Source organism: Cyrtonyx montezumae, unplaced genomic scaffold (genome assembly GCF_038088225.1).
Source record: "Cyrtonyx montezumae isolate F1298 unplaced genomic scaffold, pur_monq_1.0 scaffold_17, whole genome shotgun sequence".
Taxonomy (NCBI): domain Eukaryota; kingdom Metazoa; phylum Chordata; class Aves; order Galliformes; family Odontophoridae; genus Cyrtonyx; species Cyrtonyx montezumae.
Genome location: NW_027071903.1, coordinates 8,329,827 through 8,345,242, shown reverse-complemented (window position 1 = coordinate 8,345,242; position 15,416 = coordinate 8,329,827). Strand labels below are relative to the sequence as shown.

At 37.6% G+C, this 15,416-nt stretch overlaps 1 protein-coding gene across 1 annotated transcript in view; it reads left to right on the top strand.

Annotated features, from left to right (window-relative positions):
- Positions 1-15,416, top strand: part of ZNF536 (zinc finger protein 536) — a 267,205-nt gene that overhangs the window by 136,904 nt on the left and 114,885 nt on the right. The window contains exon 6 of the mRNA XM_065733205.1: positions 13,814-13,966. Coding sequence (XP_065589277.1) covers positions 13,814-13,966 — 153 coding nt within the window. The remainder of the gene's footprint in view (positions 1-13,813; positions 13,967-15,416) is intronic.

The following is a 15,416-nucleotide window of genomic DNA, read 5'->3' as shown; positions in this document are numbered from 1 at the left end:
CCTGTAGAGTAAGAGAATTCTTATTGAAATCGTGCTATTGCTTTTGGAATTTACTACTTGCTGCCCCTATATTCTTGGTTGTCTGCCATCAGAAGACCCTCAGATATTTAAAAAATGTCTAGCAACTTCTGCATATGGGTGAAAAAGTTTTGAATGCATACCACCTCCTATATATAATTCTTCTTTGACTGGTCTTGAGTGACATAATTTTCAAGGAATATTTTCAATAATGCTTGGTAGCGTGAAGTATTCTCATCCAGAAAACTTGCAAAGGATCACCAGAATAAAGAGAAATTTATGGAGAATCTCAGTGTTTGGTTTCAGCTATTGTAATGGCTGTGATTAAAATGTTGCTGGTTTGAATCTCAGTTTTAAGTTCAGAAGTTGTTATCATCATAGGTGGATTACATCTGTGTCATTTCAAATAGATGACAAAATACACTTTCATACTATCTTTCCCTAAAGAAAAAAGTGAGAGAGAGGAGATACAGGTAACATTGCAACATTTAGTTGTCAAGCTATGAATGGAAATTGCCATGGTTGAGACTGGGTGTTTATACTCACACTTCAAAAAAAAAAAAAAAAAAAGTGATGAAAGTGTATACAAGAAGAAAGTATTTTCTTACAAATCCAGTACCTTAGCAGATGAGCAGTGATTTGACATAACTAAAGCAAACATTAATTGTAAAGGATCCTGCAATATAGAGTATGAAATAGTTTGTGTTTTGGTGAACGGTACATGTTTCAGCAGTGTGCCAGCAATTTTCTTTCAGCAATTCTTTCCAGGAATGCCATTTTCTCCTGTCTACAACACTCACCATTGTCCTGTCTGGTATCTGAGCTGCGTTTCGTAAGTTGTATCTTCCCATCATTGTTTATTTTAAATACATAATGCTAGTCTCTTGGTTATTGTCATTTGGTTGCAGTTTTATGATAAAACTTATTACAATAGCAGTATAGAGTTATTGACTGTGAAGCAGTGACAGTGTTCAGTTGTTCACCCTTTATTAAAAATATTTCACTGTGTATCAGCAAGCTCTACTGCCCAGTAGTCAAGAGGATCCTGCTTTTGAGACAAATACATATGACTCCCAAGAGCAGGCACATATCTGTAGCAAGATGTCACATACCTGTAGCCAGAAAAGGGCCAGTACTAGCGCAATACTTGAAATACTCATTTCAGTTTTTTCAGTTTTGATCACTTTCACCTTTTCTCAACCCCATACATTACTTTTTAAGGTTGGCTTGTCCCACTGTAGACAGCTTTCAAATGTTAACGGTTGCAAGCCAGTTTGTTATGTACCAAATTCTGCACAGCCTTGCCAGCCTATTGGAGTGGCTCCCACTCGTACCATCCTGAAAAGGCATGGAAACATGTGTCTCCACAAACGCAGTAGCCTGCATTCTCAGAGTTTAAATTAGTCTGTCGATTGAGATGGTATTTATTGCATAGTGTCTTAATTTAAGCTAGTAGTTGGCCAAAATGAAAATCTTAAGTCCATCTGAATTGCTCAGTAGGAGTTTGTGTGTACATTTCTGTACTTATCTTCATGCTTTTGTTCATATTTTTCCTGATTCAGAGGTTTATTTTGTACACTAAATTCATAGGTGGCTTTGTCTCAGCAGACCAGCCTTTCAAAAGTTTCTCTTAAAACCATTAGTTTTACTATCTGTTCAGAGTGTTTATTGGATCTGTTTGATGTTTTTATCTTATACGCTGCAGGTAATTTTACTTCAGAATAGTGAAAAAATGGTGAAAACCTTCTCTTTCTCCATATGCTACAGTTTTTTCCAGTATATACTTGTGAGACACCTATCATCAAATGTGACCCGTGTCTGTAATTCTTTCTCACTAAGAAATGCATTTTAAGTTAAAAGTATGTCCATTTTGAAAGATGTGAAATTGCTGATTCATTTTCTCTAAGTCAGCACCTCTTTTAAGGGTTAGGTTCCCCAGTTTTCTTGCCCTGTTTGTGACATAAGATCATGTTCTGACAGCATATGATGTTCTATGAGCATCCAGCTGGTAATTCCATGTTGCTGAGCACTGCATGATGGTTACAGGATTGGTCAGTGATTCAGAAGACACTGATCAGAAAGGTTGCCACTCTCGGTAAAGGGAATCAAGCACTCAGCAGAATGGAGGCTAAAAGATTGTGCTTCGTTAGGAAGGCATTCTGTATTTGTTGCTGCTTTGGGTCATATGGGGGAATAGTTACACCTCCATGAATGTGAAAAAGGAGGTTTCACCACGGCCTCCTATTTTTTCTTGCTATTTGCCTTCAGATTCAAGAAATTCTTTTGAACGTTTTGATGCTGAAGGCTAAGTAGAATTGGCTCTGTTCACTTTCTTCATTCTAGCTGCTTACTGTTAGGAATTTTGGTTTACAGAAAGCGAGCACTTATTTAAGATAGTTCTATACATGTTTAACTCCCTTCAAGAGCATCAGTCAGTACCAAATACACTCATCTGACTGCAGTTATTTCTTCTGGCGTGGATTTAATTGTATCATTATCTACAGTTTTTTTCAGCCAAATGTGTTTCCTGTACTTTACCATGCACTTATTAATATATGCGATTAACATCCACACGGTGCTCATAGTATTTCCAGAATGTTTTCCTGTATTTCTGTTTTCCAAGATGGTCAATAGCTAAGCCTGGCCCTTATAGGCATGGCAGAGGAGCTCATGAGGACATTTTGGCTAAATATCTGGCAGTGTTCGTGAGGTAAGGGAGCAGTGGCTGTTCTGCTGCTAACAGAGAGACAGACTAATTCCAAGGCAAGGAAGCTTTCAAAATCAAATGAGCATCACATCACTGTATGCGTCTAATCTAAAAAGAAAAAAAAAAAAAGCAAGCAGTCTCTCTGCAGTGTAGAAGTGAAGCAAATGAATATGGCCTTGAATACACTTTTTAATTTTTCAACACTGTATTTTGCCAACTTTAGTTCACTTTGTTGACTATTCAGTCAGACTGTTTTTAAATTAAAAAGGAATACATGGTTGAATTATTTATTAAACAAAAGGTGCTTCTGTGCATGCAGACTACCTGTTTTTTGAATTTCTTTTACCATTGGAGTTTGAGGAAATAGAATATGAGAAAGTACATCACTAATAAGTGAAGGAATGGAATAACTCTCCTTCTTCTCACATATGTCTTTCTCTGTCTCTGAGGCAGCTAATAAACTAAATTGTGTCTTACTAGTCACAGAAAGAAATGCTAGATCTTTGGTCAGATGTGCAATTTTGACCTTATTGTTGTTTCCTCAGTCTGGCAGGCTTCATATAGACAAAGGGTTATTAATTTCAGAGAGAAATATAAATGTGGGGGAACTGTAACCAGGTGGAAGGAGGCACACAAAAACTTCGTTCCTTGTTATAGGCATCATGTCCTACTGGGTCATTGGTTCCCATTAGGGTGGTGATGAACGCTTTCTGCTGCTACCTTGGTTTTTCTCAGCACTACATGATGTTGTCTTTGTGTTGGTGCTCCAGATTTAAATGCTGCCAGCATTTCATATATTTTGGGGGAAATGTGGCTTCCTTGTACCTGCTCTTTTCTCATCCCCTTCTCCTAAAGAAAACACCTTCTATCCTTTTGTTTGGACTGAAATCACTTTGCTTTTTACCTGAGAACGTTGTTCAGTGTCAGGCTGGGAAGCTCCGAGAGACCTTCCGTAAGTCTGTGAGCTTACTTAAAAATTAGCGGGCTGTTTACCTAGTATGGAAAGAGGAATTAACTCACTGAATCTGTGGGACCATCTGTCTGAGAGGTTGGTATTTCTCATCCCTGATGTGGCACACGATAGCTACGTAGGAAAACGGTGATACAAGAACTTCAATAGGTGCAAAATGCCAGCCGAGGCAGAAAAGAGGCTTTGGAGGAAGGCTCATGAAGCCAAGAGGGCTGTGAGGAGCTCCTAGTTGCACTGGTGTGGAGGGAGCTGCAAGGCTGTGGCTGCCGAGCATTCAGCTCCAATGTGGCCTGTGGCAGAAAAGCAGCGAGCAGCAGCGAGTGACTGGGCACACCCTGGCTTTCATATCTACAGATGGAGACCTAAAAGATTGCAGGGCCACAATCCAACACCAGCACATGTAAAATAAGGCTCAGGATTTAGATAACTCTGTTCCAGCATACTGACGTGCGTGGCCACGGTCCAACTCCAACACATGCAAAATTAGTTTCAGGATCATTCCAGCATACTGAAGCCTATGCCTAAACACGTTATTGCCACTAGCTCAGCTAAATCAGAGCTAAATCAAAATAGTATTTTTTCTCTTTCTTTACCAGGTTAGTTCCATTGAAACACTCTATATTTTCATGGTAGAAAATGGAGATTGGATTATTGATATATCAGCTCCATATGCAGTAATTCTTATTTTTATAGTGTAACAGTAGCATGTTAATATTAGTGTACTCTAAGGCTGTTTTACAAAATGTGGGTACAAGTTGACCTACTAATGTACTTTTTGAGATACATCATTAGTATAAAAAAATTAATGAGCCCATTCAAATGACACCGTGTTTAAAGACATCTTGGTCCCAATATGTCTGCAATCCACTGTGAAACCAGTGAGGAAAAAAAAAATACTGAGCAATCAAGGGATCCCTTCTCAGGATTAGACAAAATGAATTTAATCAATATTTTCTCCATTTTAGCAGAACTCATGCAGTTAACATATTTTTAGAGAAAAAAAAGGTGTTGATAATATATATGAAATACTCATAAGCATTTCTTCAAATACGGATCTTTTTTTTTTTTTTTTTTTTGTGAAGTGCAAAAAGAAGTTATGTACTGAAGTGGCTTGTACCACTTAAATAGGAGAAAAACTACTGAGTGGTCAAAGCTGTCATTTAGTTTGATAGCCCTGGAAAGCAAAAAGTAAGAAAATACAAATAGTGAAAAAGTCTGTGCTGTCATTGTCTGTCCATGTGTTCTATCATATGCTGTGACATTATCCACTTTTTGGAGACTCTGTCAGCACCTCTGTAATCAGTAATCTGTAAACAGAATGACAGTCATTACTTCTCCTTTTTGTTGAGGGGAAAACTTGTAATTTAGCTATGCTAACCCATACAGGTGTTTTGCTTTTTTTTTTTTTTTTTTAATGTGACTGATTCCAGTGTCGTTTTCTTTCTTTCTGGGGTCTACAGAAAGATGATCCTGTGACATTTAAGTAGTTCACAGTTTTCTTTATTAGAAGAATTTTATATAAAATCTGATGACCTGCTACTGGCCCTTCTATCCTGATTTTACCACTCTCTAATAAGATAATAATTATGAAAAAGGTTCTTCTTAATCAGTAGTTTGCAAAAACTTCTGCAGTGATACCCCGTGCCCCACAACCTACTTACAATGTGTCTGAGTCTGTAATTCTGGCTTGAAAATATTATGTATGTGTATATACTATCTAAACTCAGCAAGTCAAGGCAAAGCTTGACCAGTGCTGTTAGTAAATATTTCCATACAATTACTCAGCAAATGTTACAAGATATTTAATGGATTTTGAACATTGTGTGGAGCTGGGTGTTAATTCATGCTTTTTAGACTCTCACAGACTCCATGTCGTTGGGCCCATGGGAGAAACTTAAGAGAAAAGGATTCAATATTGCTCTCTTCCACTTGGATTCACCATCTTCTCTACAATTTACTAACAGTCTTGGATTTTTTCCTAGCATAGCCTGCATACTGTACGAAACAGTTGTTTTCCCACAAATGTGGTTTGGGAATGAGTTATAGAGGTCATACAGAGATACACCTTATCTGTTTGGTTTATAGATATGTAGAGATGCTGAAATGTGGAAGCAACAGGATAAGTATGGAAGCAAGAAGGCAGTACATTCATCCACAGAAGTCCAGTTAGTGATTATTTTAGTTGATTAGCTAGCAACTTATTTTCTCCCTCATGAAATTGCCTCCACAGATCCTTACTTCTGGAGCTTAATCAGCAGTAGCAATCCATCCCAGGAGTGGGAGATCAAGAGTACTTAATTAAAGAGGGACTGTAAGGCAACTCTCCCAAATTGGATATCTGATCTAGCTTTGGCATCAGGAGAGCAATGCTAGGTAAAAGTGTTTATCAAGCTCCATGTAGACACTCTGCAAATCTCAGAGATGGGAATATGATGCAGACAGCCTGTAGAAGCTGCTATAACGTGAGTACTATGGGCTTTAGGGCCATCTGGTACCTGAACACCTGCCTAGAAAAGATGGTCCCATCTGATAGCTTCTCTGCTTTGATTCCCCACTGGAGTTTTCACCAGAAGCAGTAAACAGTCCGTATGAAATGTGGGAAGACCACATCCTGTCTGGTCAATATTCAAGTGCCCATTTCAAAGCTAACTCAACTGAATTTGGGTAGGAAAATGAGTGAGATTTACACATGAACCACAGACTTCTATTAGCATGAACCTTGAGTAAGAGTCCAGGACATGCTAAACCTGTTTTAAAATTAGGAGGAGAAAACCGTGGAAAGGTCAGTTATGTAGGTTTGGGAGCTCACATTACTGTCAGAAGTACAAATGATGAGAAAGAATGCTGGCAATATACTAAGGAAAGATCCATAAGTGCACATTGAAGCGCCCAGAGTAGCTGATCCAAAGAGTGTTTTGCTTGTGAAGAAACATGCTCTACAGAGGAGTACAGTGAGGTGTTCTGGCAGCTCAGATGTGCGCTTCTGAGGAAAGCAAGAACAAACAGAAGCTCATCACTGAGAGTAACTAATGTTACATTCAAGACAGCAAACAGATCCGTTGTTCAGTAAATGAATTACATCCTGTTCTAAAGCATCCAGTTTTCCTTTGGAAAGATTATATGAAAACTAGTGGAATATCATGAACCTTATCAGTGATTAACAGCTTAACAGCTTTGATCTATAAATCCAAATTAAGGAATTGTATTGGCAAAGACATGGCACTGAAATAGCAGAACTGGAAAACCAGTGTAGGGGTTATGTAGTTAAAAAGTCTTGCACACAAAGGATTTAGAAAAGAAAATAAGATTTTGAAAGAAACTAGCAAAGATGGCATGGTAGGGAACAGTTAGGTGATCCATGGCCGTTTTCTTTGAAACCAGAGCTCATGAGCTGGAGCTTCCAGGGCTGAGCGGTGATGCCATGAAACTGAAGTCTAGGCAACAAAAAGCAAGCATTCTCATGGCCAGACTTCATGTGCTCCTCATGCTTGTTTATTCCAGTGAAGGCCTTTGCTCTGGTCTGATTGCATAAATTGCAACTTAATCATATTTTTAATTATAATGGTGTGTGTGCATATGATTTCTGAGTGGCCTATCAGTCAGGAGCATTGGAAATGAGCTGAAGATGTTTGATATGTTTGCAGATGCCTGTATTAAAAAAGTTTCTTCAGAACTCTTTCCACTTTCATTTTGATTAAATGTTAGCAACATTAGTATTTCAGTAACGTGCTAAGGTCCTGATTCAAATCTAAGTGTTGAAGCATCACTGAATTCAGTGGGGTTGAAGAGATATACAGCTGCAGGTTTAAAGTTTAAAGCTTACTTTCTTCTTTTGGAGAGCTAACAGTATGTGTGATATTATTTAACTGTAAACTTCTCGGGGCACATGCTGCGTTCTGTTGATTGATTTCAACTGACATAGTATCACTCATTAATGAAGCAATACAGAAAATGAACTATTTTGTGCTTTATTGACAATTTGCATTTTACATAGTATTTCATTTTAAGTAAGTATAAAATCTTACCCTGAATGGTAAGATGTAATTGCTGATCATGTATCTCTTTGTTCCAGACACTTTTATAAAAGTGTATGTATTATGTATGATGTGACCTTCAAATGTCATGAATGCGTTGTGCAATAAACTGTCAATATTTGTGGCTATAAGGTACTAGATGACTTTTACAATAATTGGAACAGCATTATTAAAAGCTTGGATCACTCAGCTGGTTAAAGAGAAAGACACAGGCCAGTGTTTATCTGTGAGTTTCCTTCTGCCAACTGTTAAATGAAAGATGTTTTAAAATACTTAAAATGTTCTCTTTCTTTAAAAAAATAATAATAAAAAAGAGAGGGGGTAAAAGGGTCTATTGGTAAAATTGTTCTCTCTAAAAAATCTTTTTTAATAATACAAATTCTCAGTCCAAATGTCCAAGTAGAGCTTTGTAAGCTAATGAATGATAAATAAGCTGGGAGGTTGGACTACATGATCTCCATAGGTCTTCCCCAACCCCTTTAATTCTGTGATTCTATTTTTTGCGTTCTCTGTCTGATTTTGTCTTTTGGTCACAGGATTCCTCAAACAGAGACAGCTAAAAAGATGTGATCTGAAACAGTGTTTGAAGTTTGATTATCTCAAAAGGTTTAAAGTTTTAAAACAATTTGCAAAGTAAGACTACTAAGAACTCCAAAACAAAAACTCCATAGGGAAATTGATTAAAATGAAATGAAGAGGGCAAGAAACATTTTGTGATAAACAGCTTAATTTTGGTTGTGTCTACTGATGTTTCTTTATGCTATATATATAGCCACTTACGTGTTTCTCAGAATGCTTACCACAGTAAAAATCCTTTCTACAATACCTGAAATTTGCATACATGCTGTATTGTTGTGCAAAAACCACCAATCATCCTGTGTGTCATGTGTCCAGAGTATGTGCTTAGGGATGTATGTACTGCCCCCGAGTCGCCAGTTAATGAGAAATTGCTTAGAATATTCTGACTGCTCTTCTGTTGTGCCTGAAATAACACTGTTGGAGCTCGTCTGTGGCCAGAGGTATTGGTGATGGCCGCCATGTGCCCACTTCTAGATGTGGCAAGCCTTACCTCGTGTAAATTGATGTGTGCATTTTTCTTCAGTTTAATTAGTTTGTACTTTAAATTTAAATCTGCTAATGCACTGACTGGTAGCACAGGCAGTGCAGTTTGTGCCTTTGGTTTGCTTGCGTGGGTCAAAGGGCTGAGTGGGAAGTCTGAAGTCAGAAGTGCTATCTCTTTATTTACCAGTGGAACCTTTGGTATAATCTTTATTTCTAATAATACAAACAATACAAATGCTGTTTTCTCGCTAGTAGGCCTCCTTTCCAATTCTCGTCTAAAATAGCTCTCTGTTTAAACAAATTCTCTGCCAATCCATATTAATGCTCAACAGTTTAAGATTCCCATATATGGTCATTCTAAAACCTAAATCCTTGATGAAACAATAGAGACAGCAAGTTGTTCCTGACCTAAGACATTAGTAAATCTTTCCGGAGGCCTAAAATATAACTGTAATATTTAGTAATATTAGACTTTTATTTTAAGCCATGAACTTCACTAGAAAAAGTGTAGGAACATCTGCTAAAAGGATTCTAATTTCAAATTGTAAGCAGTGGGCCAGATTCTGGGCCATTTTCATCTAAGCATATGAACTGAAGCTACTCCAGGTAGCTGAAAAAATATCATTAATAACATCCCTGTTTTCAGTATTATTCAAGCTTTCTGTAAGGAAATGAAGGTAAAGCATGTTTTCCCAGAAAACTGTTATGTATCCTTTACTGCCTTCCAGAGAATGAGGTGGTCAGAGTCCAGGCATACTTTCATAATGATGACAGCAGCGACAGGATTAAAATGTTGAATATCTTCTAACTATCTTCTTGACATTAGATTGAGAATAAAATTTTTCCTGCTAAGGTAATTGTATACAAAGTCAGCTTAACTAAGTGGTTTATAGATCTTTAAAAAATGGCCTCCTCATGTTGCACCATGTTTCATTAACGTTTGCATTCTAAACAGCTAAAAACATTTTGAAATCCTGAAATACACAAGAATGTGGGGATTCTGGACATATTTTCAGAAGGTTTTTTAATAATGCCTGAAAAATGTGCAAGAGCAAACACATATTTGTAAGTGTGATTACCTATTTTGTGAGCTGATTACCTTTTCCATGTGATTGCCTCTTTTTGGCTAATTTGGCAATCCTTGAGTCGACAAATTCCAACTGACTTCACTGATAATTTAGTCTGTGTGAGGACTGCAATTTACCTCCTTTGAACATGAAAGTGCCTCTTTGTGCTTTTACATACATGCAGCAGCAGATTTCTCTTCCAGAATTTAGAGGCCACATATGTAGAGGATCCTTGCAGAAAACTTAGGGAAATTTCAATTTCTTTTTTTTTTTCTTTCTATTGCTTTGTTTGGTTGCTTAATTTTCACTTCAGACTATGTGACAAACAGGTTTGTTCACATTTTGGCCAAATTGGCCCTTTGGTTATACAGCTAATTACTGCATTCCAAGGTGGATGTTGAAGTGAAGCCTTCCTTGCATTTTTCCCATTAGGACATGGGATGGTTAAGTGCATAGCTGGGCGACTGTGGCTTTTCAAGACAAAGTCACTGGCAGTTGTGTCCAAGTCCTTGGTCACCATTAAGGTGTGAAGAGCATTGTGCCAGGCCTAGTACCTTTTGCTGTTTGTTTGAGGTCCAGAGTGCAGGTGGATGGATGGCCGTTCTTGGGTTGGTGTGACCTGCCTGCCTTTAATTGAGCCTCTGGCCTTGAGGCTGACTTGGCCTTGTGGTCACCCAAAAAGACCGGTTTCTCATTTAGAACTGTTTCTTCGTACTGTTCTGCATGTGCTGTGAGCAAAGCAAAAGGAAAACTCTGTGAAAGTAAGTTTGGATGCAAGCTTTGGAAGCTTCACATCTAGCTTGTACATCTATCCAATATTTCAAACGTGGTTCTGTTATTTCCTGCACTTGAATCAGGAAAGATAGGAATGGGTCGGAAGACATTCAGGACATAGACCTGCCTGTAATGGAAGTAGGTAGTAAAAAAAGAAGTCTAATTTCACGTGCATCAAGTGCACATCATGTAGACCACATAACTCAGTGAACCACAATGACTGCAAGATAAGTAACTGTTCTCTTTCCTTCCTGATCTTTTATCCTCGGAATTGAGCAGCCTGAAAACCATCGCTCAGTTCCCAAGTAAATCATAAATTAGATGGACTTGGTGGGGATTATCCTAGTTCTGCAGGTCTGTAAAATATTAGCAAAGTGTTGCATGCTTTAACATAACTGAGAGCTTGTACTTTGGAGGGAGGTAACAACACCAGGAGAAAGGGGCACATCTGAGGTGCAGAGTTAACGAAAGTGGAATGTTTTCATTCTGCTCATACCCTGTTGTTGTCTTAGCCTGCACTCATCAGTTTGCCTCATAACTCTTTCCGTGCTAATAATTTATCCTTTTCCTGTTTTGTGACTTTTTTTTCCTTCATACATTGTTTTAAGAGAGTTAGGATTAAAATAAACTTGATAGCAGTGAGATGTAAATGCATTTTAAAATTTAAGCACATTTTAAACTTAAGTGCTTTGACGAATAGGTTCACTGTGAAAACAGGGCCCTAGTAAGACGGAGCTGAGGTAGTGTGTGATGGGGACAGGCGACAGCCTTAAACATATCTTTTCATGTTGGAAATAAAAGGACTTAGATGTAAAGCTGCTCATTCAGGTAGTGATGGCCTCCAGTGCTTCGGTGGGCTTTGTAGGCAGAGGAATTCAAAAGAAAACCCCTCAGCCCAGCTTTAAAGTCTTAGGAATGCTTTCACTGTGGGAAGAAAAATTCTTCAAGGTAAGGCCCCTGTTGGAGTAAAGCCTTTGGAGCTATCTACTGTATGTCTACTTAAATCTAAAAGGAAACTCTTCAGACCACCCACATCTTTCTTTGCTTCATTGTTGTTTTCAGTTTGCTTTTTCAGAGGGATTAGTGCTAGAGTAAACTCCATCGTCTCGCTGCCTTGAAAAAATTCAATTTTGTGTAAAGTGAAAATTAGACTCTTAAATCTGCAAAGCGAGCTGTTTATCTTACAAATTTATTCTTTTTTATTGGGCCACACATATTCTAGATAGAAAGATAAAAGGCAAATGGATAACAGGCCATCATTTAGAGTGACATATAGCAAAACATAACCAGTAGACTTATTCTGTAAATTCCTCCTGAGTGGCTTGTTAGCTTTATCTATATATTTATCTATAATGCTCATATAGTATTTATTGAAAACAAAAATAAAATCCTGCAATTTATCATCATGTGTTCTGTATTTTGCACTTCAGAAATGTTTTTAGCAGTCAGGAATTCTCTTTCTCCCAGAGCAGCTTAAGACATGAATATATACAACTTTGGAGGAGAACAATAAAGTGGAAAATCTAAACTCTTTAGGAAACTTGGAATTATAGACTAGCATCTATATCTATTTTCCTGGATCCTGCAAGACAGAATACACTCTGAATTATGTTCTTTTTTGCATACTTGTGAATAATTCAAAATGACAGTTACTAGCCCTGTAACCTAAGTAGTGTTCTGTAACCCGGCAGCTTAAGAGCAATCAGAAAATATTAAACAAGAATGTCAATTTCTTGAACCAGATTTTGACTTTTGAAAATCAGCAATAACTTGATGATGTGCATGAGTGGGATAAGAACTGATACATTTTTTTTGTCACGCTTTATCATCCCTCATTTCAGCTTTAAGCAAAATTGTTTAGAGTGGCCATTTAATAATAAACAATGAAGTGTCTGTTAGTTTTACCTTTTCCAGCAGCGTGGTAGTTGGATCTCTGCTAGTTTGTGAACAGTTTTTATTAGACCAAAATGTTTAAGTCTTTCTTACATCCATCACTTCCATTTAAAAGGAAATGCTGCGTAAACTGCACTGTGTTTCCTGACAGCTTTGGTTACATATCAGATGGGTAGAGACTGAGCATTTTCAGTCAGTAGTTCATGGTTGAAATAATCGAGACTCTACGTGCAGATTTTAACTATATACTCCCCTATTCAATACAAACCATGTAGCTCAGCCTTTGTGTCCAGGGCTGGTAATGTGTCCGTGTGTATTGCATCCCCACGGCTGTAAATCCATTTCAGAATTTCTGTGTGCTCCACGGTACTTGTCGGTGATAACATAAATTGATACCTGTATGTGATATAACATGACTCTCTAAGTACAAGATGATAGCTGAGTCTTGTGTGGTTCGAGTAATGATTTTTTAAAAGCGTTCTGCATTTTGTAATTTTTATGCCAGTTTTTTCTAAGTTATTTTGTCTATAGCCTACTTGAATAATAGCAGCTTCTTCAGAATGGCTGAGAATTATGGCTTCTTCCTATCACGAGAGACGAGATGTCCTGGAGTTTCACCCATTGTATTGCAATGCAAAGAGTAAGTGTAGCTATGAAGATGGAAGGAGGAAGCCTGGTAGCTGCGGGGGAAGGGTCAAAGGAGTCCCCTCTCATCTGACCAGACTTGCCTTCGGCTTTCCCTTGATATGAGGTCACTCACCAGGTCACATGTTGTTTCTCTAATGCTGAAGCATTGCAGAAGAAAGTCGATTAGCTTTTTGTGTGTAGGCATTGCCACTTCTGTTGGACTGCCTGTCCCTGTGACTCCATTTTTATGGGGGGTTCTAACATGCTGATGCAAACTTTCTCCCTCTAAAAACACGCATATTTTTACAGTACTTACAAATTAAATAGACTCGACAAAACAACAGTTTAAAACTTTTGGGGGAAAAATTAATAGGAACTAAGCAAAAGAAGAAATCAAACCAGCTGCTGACGCAGCTGTTTCTTTTCTTGTATAATTCAGTTCAATATAAAGGTACCATATGCTGCTTAAAATGATGATAGGAAAGATGAAATAATTTAAGAGAATAACAAGAAAATACATGAATTGTCAGCATTCTGTCAGATTTAAAGAATGAAATAGACAGGTGTAGTATTGACATGTTTAACTTTGTGTTGTGTTAGCAGTTTTAGTGAGAAAACTTCTGACGTGCTGAAGTGATGTGAGAACATTTCTGTGTTGCAGACATTGGAGAAGAAGCTGGGAGATCTGTAGGAGTCCAGCAGCCAGCTTTACTGAGAGACAGGAGCCTTGGTTCTGCCATGAAAGACTGCCCATATTGTGGAAAAACATTCAGAACATCACATCACTTAAAGGTCCACTTGAGAATACATACAGGTGAGAGGAACAACAGGAGCGGAGTGCTGTCTGCACATGCGATGTGTGTGTGGGGGTTAACATACGATGTGGCTAGGAGCCTTAATTCCCAGGGTAGATTTGGATTCATTAGCTGAAGAGAGTCTTTTGAGAAAGACATATGACAGTCTTAAATAAAAGCACAAGGAATGTGTTGTTGGATAAAGACCACTTTAATAGAACCGTCTTTTCCCAGTTGAGGTTATTTCTGTCTCCTTCCCTGCTTCATCACTGTTTCCTTCAATTACCCTTGTCCTTCAATAGGCATAAGCCTATTGGTTTCAGACTTAGTTATACTAACTGCTTCAAAGGCCTTCCTTAGCATCTACTTAGGGATTCTGTATGTTTTGCTCAGTTACTATTTTTGTTCCATTTAACATGCTCATTTTTAACCTCTCACTGTTCCTATGAATACATCAGCTTCATGGATCTGCTTTTTTTCTTTCTGCGCTAGAACTCTCTCAACTTACTACTTGTCTGTTACAAAACTTACTGTAATTTGCAACGTGGTAAAACTTTCTATGTTTTATTTTAATAACAAAACCTGATTTTCTATCCTATGGAGACTTACTACTGGTCTAGATTCTTTCTTTATTTTAGGGTATCACTGCTCTAGATTCTAGAAACATATAACCACAGTGTTTTAATTATAATTCTATGTTTGCTTAGAAGTCTATAGTTGCTTGTAGAGACACAGTATAGATTTAAGAAGTGCCATTATATCTGTACTTAAAATCTATCACAGAGTATTAGTATCCTCAGATCTTGCTGATGTCATTTTTTTATGGTCAGTCTGATGCTGTTTTCTTCCAATTCCTAGATGCTGAGAGTAGGGTTTGAGGGAGCGTGCTAAGCTGGAGAATTAGGATGCTTCTTTTTGTAGGCACATGTATTTATTTTTATAGCATTTTAAAGAAATTTCAGGATGTTACTGTTCCTTTTCTGATCAATAGGTAAAATAAATTGCATGAATAAATACTTTTCACTCGTACTTCTTATGTGAAAAATGTCACTGTAATTTTTTTATTTCACGGAAATAGAAGAGAAGGAGTATTGGCCTGCCTTCTCAAAACCAGCAATGATGTTTCACCGATGTGCTTGCATGGGTGTAATGCTGAATACTGGTTTTGTGAATGTAAGGCCTGAGTTTGAAAAACTGAACAAGAAGTTTGAAATTTATTTAAAGAAAGACACTTTACTGGAAATTGAAAATTTTCTTCATTTTATTTTTCTGAGTCTTTCTTTAGACTGTGGAGTAGGAGTTGACCACAACGTTTTTAACTGAACTTTAAAATTTAGATGCATTACTATTAGATGTGTTTAATATGTAGCCTGTTTGGATTGTAGTCTGTTTAGGGCAGGAATATGCTTTTCTATGTCTTGGGATTGGTAGGAAAAATTTAATGCAGTACAAACTCTATGTGTGTGCTCT